The sequence below is a fragment of the Labrus bergylta genome, chromosome 15 (genome assembly GCF_963930695.1).
Source record: "Labrus bergylta chromosome 15, fLabBer1.1, whole genome shotgun sequence".
In the NCBI taxonomy this organism is placed as follows: domain Eukaryota; kingdom Metazoa; phylum Chordata; class Actinopteri; order Labriformes; family Labridae; genus Labrus; species Labrus bergylta.
Window position 1 is genome coordinate 17,713,849 of NC_089209.1, and position 12,503 is coordinate 17,726,351.

The window sequence follows — 12,503 nt, forward strand, 5'->3', positions numbered from 1 at the left end:
TTAATAAGTAGCCTTTATGTTATTCTTATGGAAGATTAAGAGTTAAAGGGCGATTAAATACATAAAGAAAGCTTAAATGGCGTCAACATGGGATAATGGATCAGTCTGCAGTTCCAGTTTTTTTTGTAAAAGCGCGCATGCGAAATGGCGCGTGCGGCGTTCAGGTACAGTCCGAATGTTTTTAAATTTTACATTTGGCCTATTTGTTCGCCATGGCACGTGGTTTGGGTGTAGCCATGATTTAAGATGACGTTAAGTAGTGGATATATCAATTGATTATGTTTCATTACTCTAAAACCCACAGGTAGCATATAGGCTAGCTACTATAATAAGTGCACTCAATCATGTGGATTCAACTCCATACTGCGAGAAATATGTAGATTTACCAAGTAGATGTGATAACCTGAAGTTACATGTGTTATAATAACAATGTTAATCAAAAATAACTTCTGACAAAATAAAAATTAAATTATCAACTTCACACCAGACGTCTTGTGAAGGCTTGGGCTTCACTCCTATCTTTCTGCAAGTACACCACTTGAAAAATTGACAGAAAAACCATCAACTGTCATTAGATATGATTTCAATTTTGCTTAATCGATTGGTGTACATTAGTATATTATGTCTAATTTTCCAATCAGGCTCCTGCTATCTTTGAAGATAAGAAGAGTATAAGAAGCTGATTGAGTCGGCCTAATGAAGTCCTCAGAAACTCAAAGGTATCAATAAATTACAGCCCCGACATTACATCTGTAGAAGGGCTGCAGTTTTTATGTGACGCACATGTCAACTTTAAAAAGGGTTAAAAAAAAAAATGTAGCCCAATGTTTTAAATAGATAAAGCCTTGTTATTAAAAACACTAGATTCGAATAAATCTATGATTGTCACATAGGCAAGTATAATCCAAATTACTATTAAAATTAGAGAGGCTAAATAAACCTCAGTTTAAAAAATGGTAATGTATGGTAAAGTAATTAAATAAAACTCCAGGCCTCTCACAGACAGATTGATATTTGTTTGATCCTCAGATGACGGAGCTCACGAGTTGCCCCTGAACGCAGCACTAGTGTGTGAGAGCTGTGTAGAGGAAGTGGCGGCTGATCTGGGTCCGCACCTTTTCCGGTAACACAGCACTGCCACCGCTGTGACTGAACGACTGGAGAGAGAGAGAGAGAGAGAGAGAGGAAGAGAGAGAGAGAGAGGGAGGAAGAGAGCCAGAGAGCGGCAAGAGCGGGGAGAAACGGCCCGGCGACAGGAGGATGATTGCCGCAGACGAAGGTACGTATCCCGCTCTGTAGCCTCTTGGTTTCTGTGTAGCGTTTCTTCCCGCGAAGAGAGTGTTATTAGGGTCCGAAGTTGTCCTCTGTTTTCTAACACCCCTCCCTTCTCTGGACCGCTCTTGTGTCACAGGGAAAAGAGAAGAAAGTCGGATGAATCAATGACCTTTTTGAAGAGCTCTTTCTCTGGAAGTCCCGGCGCAGAAACGGGCCGGACAGGCGCACATTTGAAGAATAACCCTGCGCTTTGAAATTCATCGACTGGAATCGGTTAAGGGCAAGTGTGGACAGCCCGGCAGCCAAGGAGGAAGTGGGAACCCCGGGCTTGGACAGGGCCTGATTTGTACAGTAAAAAAATAATAATAATAATAAAGCAGCAGCACGGAGACATCAAGAGTCTTGTAGGGGGGGATAGCGGTGATAAAAATGTGGATTTCGAAGGAACTTTGAAATAAGGGGATTTCATCTTTTTTTTTTTGCTTTCTACACCGGAGGGCAGTGGATCATGAAAATATATCCCCACCCAATTCAGCGAGGGCTCCACACACACTGCTCCCACTGAAAGCTCACTCTCTCAGGTCACATCATTTTTGGTACTGCATCTAATTGTAGCGATCTGTTAACGAACTGTACAAACTTGAAAAAAAAAAAAAAACCCAACATTTGACACTTGTATGAGCCCGCTTCTGCCATCACGTGGAGCACTTTCACTATAACTTCCCTTTCCCATTGACTTCTGCTCTCTTGAGAGACGCCTCATTTTCCTTCCAACAAAGTATTTATGTACAGAAAACAAGATGGGGAAGATGCTGTCAAAGATCTTTGGCAACAAGGAGATGAGAATATTGATGCTTGGACTTGATGCTGCTGGTAAAACAACCATCTTATACAAGCTGAAGCTGGGACAGTCAGTCACCACCATCCCCACGGTTGGATTTAACGTGGAGACGGTCACCTATAAGAATGTGAAGTTCAATGTGTGGGACGTAGGCGGCCAGGACAAGATCAGGCCACTCTGGAGACATTACTACACAGGCACCCAGGGCCTGATTTTCGTGGTGGACTGTGCCGACAGGGACAGGATTGACGAGGCTAGGCAGGAGCTTCACCGGATCATCAACGACCGGGAGATGAACGACACCATCATCCTCATCTTCGCCAACAAACAGGACCTTCCCGACGCCATGAAGCCCCACGAGATCCAGGAGAAGCTGGGCCTGACCCGGATCAGGGATAGGAATTGGTACGTTCAGCCCTCGTGTGCAACATCAGGGGATGGACTCTACGAGGGCCTCACCTGGCTTACCTCAAATTACAAATATTAATGTTTCCTGTCACCAGCTTGGACTTTTGGAGGCAAAAAAAAAAAGTAGCTGAGAATGAAATCAAGAGTTAAAAAAAAAAAAAAGCAATCTGAAGCAATTAACACCATGACCTCTCTGCTGAGTGGATATGGAAGAGAGTTGCGATTATATTTTCTTTATTTTCCTTTTGATATCACTATAATCACAAATTTCATTTAAACAGAATACTAGTATTTTTTAGCTGGCTTTCTTTTTTTTCTAGATTGCTTCTGATCACATTCTGTGTGTAATCAGTTCTCCTTAAAAATACAATAATTAATTTTAGTGCAAATTCTTTTGCTTTCCTACTTTTATTTTTGTAATATTTCCTTAAGGACTTATGGACATGCACGTCTGGTTCCATTCAGTATTCTCACAACCCAGCTACATATCCAAAGGATGGCGAAGTCCAGAAAAAGCATTGCCTACATCAGCATATCACTTTGGTGGTACAAACTGCCTCTGTACTTTCTAAGAATGTGTGTTCTGGATGTGTTAGCACCTCCATTAAATAACTGTTTTCATAATTGATTGTACTGGAGTGAATGAGGAAACGTGTCGGTGCTTCTTCCCTGTGCAGTGATTACATCCATCATGTCTGCTGTGGTGGTTTGTTAAAAAGACACTATGAGGACGCTGGATATTCACACACTGTGATATGGATATATACTTTTTGTTGTTTCAGGGTCTCCGTCTGTTACCACCAGTCTTATTATCACCTTTTTTGCCCTCTCTGAGCTTCCATTACTCTTGACTATTTCTAGTTTCAGCTGCCTTAAAGGAGGTTACAGGTGCCCAAAAAACTCAAGACAGCTACTACAGCTGAAGGTATGTTTCACTGCTGAGTTTGCACGTTGGGAGGGGAAGAGGGGGGTGGGGTCACCAGCTAGCTGTGTGTGCACATTTTGACTGACTTTCGGACCCCAGCAAATGTTCAAAAAAAATCCCCAACCCCCCCAGCTCCAATGTAGGTGCGTATTCTTATGTTTTGCTTTCTTTCTTTCTTCTTTTTTTAAATCTAAATCATCTTCAGGTTCTGACACCCTGCACATACCAGCTTTCTGTCAATAGTTTTCTGCTGTTTTGTTTTTGTTCCATTTTTTTTGCTATGCTGATGAAATAAAAAAAAATATATCCAGATCAGTACAGAATTGTCGCCTTTTTGATGAGCAGCTGCTTTCAAAGTGTAACGTATAGTTCACTGCTGAAAACATGCAAGAGGAAGTGAGAGTTGAAGGCGTTAAAAAGGTTTGAAAAAAGGGACGGGTTGAAGTGATCTGTGAGGTGAAGTGAGCCCTGGCCTGTTTCCTTTCTGCACACGCATGTGTGACTCACTAGCTGTGAATAAATGATGACATCTCTGGTTTCAGAGAAGAGATTGTCAAATAAACCGGGCTTTTGCCGAAGGTCTTAAAGTATCAGTTTGACGTTACAGACAGGGAGCTAAATTCGAGACTGGATTTTGATTTTGATCACACAAAGGAAACCCGTTGGATAAGTCAACAAGGTTCATCTTTGGAGAGGATACAAAAAAAAATGGTGTGACTTCCAACCAAATTTTGTCTGTTAAAACAAAGGGACATTTTAAATGAAGTCTGGTACTTTCATAAAAGCAGGATGTGACACATTCCTTACAAACTTTGTGGATACTGTCATCATGAATGAATCTTACACAGTGAACATTTTTCTTGTGAGCACACTGACTTTGGCTCATTGAGAACTTGATGAGAGCAGTGTTTTACTTCATGGTTGTGTAACTTCTGAGGTTAGTTTGACAGTGTCACTAAAAGGCCTCTTTGCCCCATGGTATATGTGAGTCAGCATAAGACATAGACTTGAGACCAGGCCAACATTTCAATGCCATTCTACTTTATATTGTACTTACAGTTTAATGTTTACCAAGCTGTAAAAAACAAAACAAAAAAAACAAGCATAATGGCAGTGTGCGTGTGTGATCTGTATTGCTGGTGGTGACATCAAGCTTAGAGAAGAAGAAGAAGAAAAAATGGTTGTAAGGAAATTGCTGGTTCTGATTAAAAAACAGGCACAGTAAGTGTCAGGTTGAATTGCAAAGATAAACACAGAGAAATGGTAGTTCCTGCTCCAGCTTGTGTCTATTTCTGAACGTTGGGTGTTAAGAAGTAAAAGCACAATAATCACTACGATTTACCAAGAAGATGTAACTAAAAGGTATCAAATAACAATGTTCAGGAGAGCCACAGTCCAGGAATTTTGCGGCAAGAATCCTTGTTCTCTGTCTCTTTGTATTTGCTCTGTACTGTTTGCTCTGTGGCTGCTGATTTGAAGTTTGACCTGTTGCTGCGCTGAAAGCGGTGTGTGTGTGAAGGACAGGGACAGGCAGTACAGCTGAGATAGACATACAAATGTTGCAGCCTTTTATCTCTCCTGAAACCACCCTGTTTGTTGCAGGAATTCCTGCATTTTTCAAAGCCTCCAATTCTCATGAAAGCACTTTGTTTGAACGTTTGAGGGCAGCTCCCCTGCAGTGTCAGACATGAACTTGTTTGCTTATAGTGTACCATTCATGACTTGTATTGTGAAATCCAAGGTAAAATCTACACAAGCGTGTTTCATTTCTCAGGAGAGGGTGTGCGTGTGTGTGTGTGTGTGTGTGCGTGCGTGTGTGTGAAGGGAGGGTAGTTTGAAACGGCTCCTGATATTACATCAGTGCTGAGGCTGTGAATTATGCTGCACATGTCAGAGGCCGTTTGTACAGCTGTCAGTGAACTCAGCAGCAGATGCATTGCACATAGCCTATTGACAATTGTCAAACGTTTTCAGTATCACCTGTGGCCCTCAGTTAAAGCACAAGATTGAAGTGTATGCTCAGACAGGTAGAATTCATATATTCAAATGTTGTGGATGTCAAAATGTATGATAGGCATTCATTTCAGTCCCTTCCGGTGATCTTCAAATGTCACATCAGGAAGTCAGAAGTGATTGACCCAAAGCAGACCTGCTTCATTTTCTGTTGCACATTGCTTTAGGCTCCAAGCGCTGCCATTGTGTATCTGTGGGTGGGGGGTGGACTGGACTATTGTACGCCTTTTGAAGGGGCTGGTTTCAAACAATACTTTTAAACTGAGCTCATTGACAGTTCCTCTGTTGTTTGTGTATTCAGGCGTTTCTCTTTGATTTGTATCTCTCCACAGCTCTTTATTCAGAGAACCGGGAAATAGACAGTGACATGTCAGCATGGAAGAGACATAAACATGGGTTTATTAAACTATTATATATGCTTTATAGGGCATATTTATCTCTTTGGCTGATGTGTGTCAAGCTGCTGTAAATAACACTGGTCTAATCAGGGTTTGAGTTGCTTAAAGAAGCACTGATTGGGTTTATTCTAGCTTCAGAGCACACACGTAGCCTACGCTAACACTCATATAGTGAAATCTAGAGTTGAGTTTCTTTCACCCTACCTCAGGCAGTCACTGTCTGTCTATGCCCACGTGTTTCCATAGTGCTGAGGACTTCACAGATGGTATGTTCACTTTACTTTAAGAGTCAGAGGCCAAGAGAAGCACTCAGTGAGAGTTTCAACCTGAAGTGTTTCTCATCGTGTTTGTACAAACACGTTTAAATGTTAGATGTAGATATGTACACAATCCGAATTAAAAGTGAACAGGTAAACAAGTTTTGACAACATTTAGAAAGTGTAATTTCAGAGTGCGGACCACCAGCATTTAACTACTGTTGTCTGTGACGGTAATAAATGATACGTTGGAGTACTTACTTTATATTTAGCACAGCAGGCTTTCTATGTTTGCACTCTTTGGACTAAACTAACAGGCTGTTAGTTTTAGCTTCATCTAACTTCTTAACAGAAAATAGAAAAACAGAGCATGTTGTCTCTCACAGCTAAACATAGGAATCATAAAGAGAAAGGTAAGGAGGAACTTGAGAAATGTGGTGTGATTGAGGCCTATAAATCTAAAAACACATTTAATTTAAGAGTAAAAAGGTAAATGCTTGGTTAAAGTTTTTGAGAGTTCCTGAGGCCATCTTTTAAACCTATTTTATTCTAACTTTATTAACATTTTCTTCAAACTTTACTGGGATTGGGTGTCTCATCAGCAGCAATCAAACACATTACAGACAGACAGCTATTCATAATGAGACAGAATATATTGTATATCATAAAAGTGCAAGTCTGATCTGTTTTAGGGAAAACACAATTCATACAAAGATTGCATCCATGACACAAATCAAATTTTACAACAAAAAAAAATATTTTATTGAATAATTCAACACAAATATTAAATGCAAAGTCAAACTTTTCATGTTCATCACTTCTAAACATGAGGTTTGGCATATTTTTACTTTACCACATTGTCACAGCCTTGCCCTTTACATTGTCAGCCTTTAAATTTCTCACCCAGGACAGTGCATCCTCCAGTTGCCATGGGCAACAGAAGAAAACAAAATATTGTGCTCCTTAAACCCGCCCCTGCCTAACCTTGATCCTACTCGATTTTGTTCAGCTCATCATGAAGATGAGCTCTGATTTCTTTTGTTTCCATTTTTTTCAAACCAGTGTCTTTTCAATGAATGATTTTCTGTGGGCCTGTCTTTGCAAGCATTTCCTGTCCAACGTCTTCCTGGATTGATTCACAACACTCACAAAAGACACTTTAGGACCAACTGGATGTGCAGTTTAGAGAGTCTCTGTGTCTCTGTTGTCATGGGGCCTGTTCAAACAGTATCAAAAAGCAGCATGCAGAGAGACGTTCAGCTTACAGGCAGTTGTAAGCTCCTCAGAATCTGTCGCACATTGCCTTTCCCTCCGCCTCGGACAATGTGCTAATAATTACAGGGAGCCCGAGGCCTGTGTTTGCATGTGCTGAAGAAGTTGTGCAGTGGGAGGGATGTGCACTGCAGCAATGATTCAGGCTCACAAATGTAATTAATGGAGGCTTTGAATTTAGAGCATTGCATATTTCGAAAAAAAAAAAAAAACCCACATTGTTCCAGCAACGTCTTTATCACTGTCCTAAAAAAGCAAAATAAGAGCAGGTGGAGATGAAGAAATACACTCTGGCCTGGTAAACAATGTTTGACTCTGCACTTCCTAATACATTTGTTATATTTAACCGCGACTTTTATGTCACTGATGAGGTAGGAAACATCCATACAATTTTAAATACAGTAAAACAAAACAAATCCCTTTCTCATGAAAAATATCATCTTTAATCTCGTTTTAATAGAATATAACATTTAAAATAAAAAAAACAGGAGGCCATACATGACTTTCTAGTAACAAAGAGATTGCCCCATTGTAGATAAAGACTTAAAGTGATTAGTGCATGTTGAGTTGTGCATTTGTTTTTGACAGGAAGTGATGCAGCTATCTTCCTGTGTGACACATGGTGAACCACATCAACAGATGGGTAAATTAGATAAAACTCGATTAACAAAATAGAAAAACTGTGCCAGACTGAAATAAAAGTTTGAAAACCGGGCATCAACTTCCGGTGTTAAAAAGGAAGCCAATGAAGAAGAACCAACGAAACCTTGTTCCGTCCCATGGTAAAATAATGATTTTTACAGCAGATATAAACAGGTTTACCACCTTGTTCAAAAAACAATGTTGTTATCTTTAGCTAATTTCTTTAATGATAAACAAACTGTACGTGGGAAGATTATTTTATAAGGAATCTGTTTTGATTATATTAAGGTTAAGAGATAAGTTAGTCATACTTAGGGGCATGGCCGAATTGACTGACAGGAGGTGTTGTTAAATCCTTACTCATCTTAAATTATCTGCATTGTTTGTGTTGTTTTCATTGTTTGCAATATGCTAGCTGGAAGACAAGCTCCACAAGATTGACGGGCATGTTTCAGTGAACATAATCATTCAGCCAGCCTCAACTCCACCTCTGCGATGTCTTTTTGATTAGCCAGAAGTTAGCAGAGGTCAGCATTTCCAATCTGGTGATCTAGCTTTGGGCCTGTTCAGGAACCAGGGAATGACCTCATGGAGACCATGTCCATGTTTTAAACAGTGGTCAAAACTTGGTTAAAGTGGAGTTATTCTTAAGGAAATGATGTGTCTGAATAAAATGGATTGTACCCGAGGTGACTTTTTATTATGAAACCAAGACAGGTACATTCCAGATAAGGCAGCCCTTTAATTATGAGTTTCTAAGTGATAATTAAACAATCAACAAGTGTAACAAGGCTTCACTTAAAAAAGCTGTGGTGATAAAACCTGATGCAGTGAGGTCAAAGATCGCCGTTCACACTTTGTTTAATTATTAATAAGTCGGTGGTGGAATACCGATCACACACCGAACAGGGAGCCAATTACTCTAAATGTCGCTCTGTTTCTGGTGCACGTTGTCAACCTCCCACTTAGACGCACCGAAATAGGCTTACCAACACAACTTTCATCCCTAAATAACACACAACACTGAATCCAAAAATAACTCACCACACACAGCCTCCCCACAGGCTCTTATTAATGACCAGTCTGAGGAGCCATCTGCTTTTGTTAAGCACATACACCAGCAGCTGTGTGTGTAGCCCTTGTGCTCGGGTCATGTACATGTATGGCAGGTTGTTGGCAGGTGCTGCATGCAGCTCTACGGTTTGTGAAAGGACTCAGTGTGCTGGGAGCTATCAGAGGAGAACGTCTCGGCTCAGCAGTCTGTGTTTAAGCTGAGCTGCTGTTGTTCAACAAAAAAAAGGCATTTTAGTATTTCACGCTGGGAAAATGTTTCCTGTTTCTTGGACAATTACAGTTTGTAACAAGGACTGGATTTATTTCTGTTTTGTTTTTTACCGTTTTGCGTCAATGTTACTGAAAACCTTTATTTTAGAGCACATTTTCCTAAATCCAAGGCGCAAAGGGATTCGCAAAGGTGGCAAAATAAAACAGAAGAATTGTAAAATTGTATGATAATAGAGGTCAATTCTGTGTATGGCAAGAACAATTGACAATACAACAAATATATTAAATAAATAAAATGCAGTTAAAATAAAAGTGTACTTAAAACCAAGAAAGAGCTTTCTATAAAAGTAAAAATTTAGGAGGGACTTTTGTGTAGAGCCTCTGTCCAATTATCCATTGAAGGCAGGGGATGTAGATTGTCAGGGAAAAAGGCCAGCGAGAACCTGAAAAAATGATCAGTAAACTAAACAGTAAATTTAAAGTTAAGAAGAGTAATGTTATATTATATCTTGTTGTTGTTAAAACGTGTAAAGTTGATCACTAGATTTTTGATTCAGAAGAGTAAACTGTTTTTAACTTTCTCTGTGTCAGTTTAAGTTCACACAAATCACACTTTTGAACCAGTTGGTCGTTCAACTTGAAACCATGGAATACATAAAGTATATTGCTCAGAAAACTGGCTTCAAACATTAATCTTGTCACATGTGCTGCGGCTTTATTTGGCCCTTTTCTGACTGGGATTTGGCTCAGATGATCACTTCCTCACCTCCTGCTTCTCACATGATCTCACGTCACCTCTCCTTTTGTTGCTCTACTGATGGTGATAATCCCACAATACAATTATGTGCAACCAAAATGAGCACATAGTCTAAAACAATTGACGCTGTGCAATCTGTTTGAGGCATTATCTACAGTTTATGCAAACAATTACCGTCATTTCTAACACCATTTATTTTCAGTGTTTTGCAACAAACTTGCCTGTGTATGCAATTAGTCTTCCCTGCAGGGAGCCACAATCACTTGCAGAGCCTGTTGTGTCTGTGTACTTATACAGAATACAGGGAATATGCTGAGCCATCTGCAGTATCATGTCTGATATAGGAGTCTGCCTCCTCATCACACCCTGCAGGCATGTGTGCACTTGTGCATCACAGGTAGGACACATGTCTCTTTGTTACAAGGACTCACACAAGCAGACAATAATAGTCGCTCTGCAGAGTCAGAGATCATATCAGGGTTTGTAAGGTGATTTAATAAGTCTTGCTGCTCTAGTTGGTATTCATCATACCAAAATATCTTTGATTCTGCTCCACCGGTCCATCTAAGCTTTAACTAGACAGAGCTGTGTGAGTCTAAATGACAAAAATACCTTTTCTTTGTTTGCTCATGTCTCTATGGCAACATCAACAAAGACTCAGCAGCAGATGGCTGTGGCGCATCTAAGTGGTTTAAATTGACCGTCTTGAGGCTCATCCCTTACTTACAAATGCTCTACCAAAAAAATTGTTTTCCAGCTTTTAATCCTGCATCAATTAAATCCAGATTGAGGAAGTCATATCATAACAGATACACTCACAATGAGCATAAATCACAGGAACATCCCAGAAGCAATCCAGAAGTCACTTTCATTATGAAGTCTGTCATTCATTAGTATGTGTGTGTGTGTGTGTGTGTGTGATTCAAAGTTAGGTTTTACAATCTGTTTGTCACGTTTGCTTTGATACTGTCATTAATTTGTGTCCCCTAACCTTTACATTTGTGTTTATAGTTTTGTGTGCAGTATGTTTTTTTTATATTTGTGTGTATAAAGAGAAGTCATCTGTTATTCATAACATTTATCAAAACAATTTTTATTTATTTTCTGCATGGGAATGCACTTCTAAATGATCGGTGTCCACCTCCTCTGCTTTGTTTTGCTTCACTTGAAGTGCACTCAGCCAAAAGTTGAATAATGAGAGTAGAGGTAATGCAGTCCACATGTTCACAATCAGGCACAAACAATCTGTGATTAAATCCCCAAATATGGTTTTGAGATGATTAGGTCCATAGAAGGCTACAAATTGCATTCCAATTTGCCTGGTTTGATTCCTCATATCCATGCTGGGGACATAAATAACGAAGCAAGTGGCCATGAATGGAGATTTTAAAATACAATGTTCTGCTGACTGGTTGTTTTAATGTACTGCCCAGCATTTATTGTACATTCTGTTTCTGTAAATACAAATATTAATCAACAGTAAGCCAATCGAGGCCATTATGACAAGCTCCAGAATTTGCCTGGATGATGAGGTCTTAATAAAACAAAGTGGCTGTCAATTGAAAACTGCCAGATCCAATCTTCTGGCCTGAATATATCAGTTCCTTTTCACTGTAAGCAGAACGAGGTGGCAGAATTGATGAAATGATGGGGAAAAAAACATCTACATCCTTTTTTACTTTTGATTTTGAGTAAGTTGAATAGTATTATAATAAGAAAGATATAGATTATGAACTGAAATGCAACTCTGTAAGCACGAGCAACTTCCCTACTTACAGTATGACCTCAGAGAAAAAGCTATGGGCAGAATTCTTCTGTGCTAAGGGAATAACTAAAGTACTATAGAATCATTAAATATTACGAGTTCCTGATGAAATGGCCTGTATTTTATTCCTTCAGAGCATGCTTAACATTGTATAACGTCCTGGAGCGATGAGAGTGAATTAATAATCCGCCCAGTCCACACTGGATCCTCACGCTGCTGATTGATTGTTATGGCCATAAACTATGTAAATTGCAGAGAGCTATGAGGATTCCTCCTGCATGATGGAATCTAAACATATTTTCTAGTTTATGATCGAATTCAACCAATTAATGGACAGAGACTGCATGACAGAAAAGACCGGGCAGAGGAATGGGAGAAGAGAAAATGGGAGACATAGAGATTGTGAGTGTAAGGAGGGTGTGACCTTAATCCCAGAGTGGGGAAGAAAGAAATACACAGGCACACATCTGGTCCATCCAGTTTCTACTTTGTATCTCAGAGAGAAAATATGCTGGGGGTTAAATTTCTACATCCGGTGAAACTCTGGCACTGTTATAGACCCTTATGAGGTGAGTCAGCACTGCAGTTGGTTAATTAGTTACTTTGTGCCTGCAGTGGGCTGTCATTCATATATTTAGGGTGTGGTTGTTTGTTTTCTGTTTTTTG

At 39.8% G+C, this 12,503-nt stretch overlaps 1 protein-coding gene across 1 annotated transcript; it reads left to right on the top strand.

The window, feature by feature from the left end:
• Positions 1-1,121: 1,121 nt before the first annotated feature.
• On the top strand, positions 1,122-3,761 carry arf6a (ADP-ribosylation factor 6a). The gene is made up of 2 exons (XM_020632437.3): positions 1,122-1,279; positions 1,412-3,761. Exon 2 carries the CDS (start codon positions 2,076-2,078, stop codon positions 2,601-2,603), a length of 528 nt encoding a protein of 175 aa, XP_020488093.1. The 5' UTR covers positions 1,122-1,279; positions 1,412-2,075; the 3' UTR covers positions 2,604-3,761.
• The last annotated feature ends 8,742 nt before the right edge of the window (positions 3,762-12,503 follow it).

What these genes read in the sequence shown, in the direction of transcription:
- arf6a (XM_020632437.3), top strand. Translation starts at nt 2,076, where the DNA reads ATGGGGAAGATGCTGTCAAAGATCTTTGGCAACAAGGAGATGAGAATA.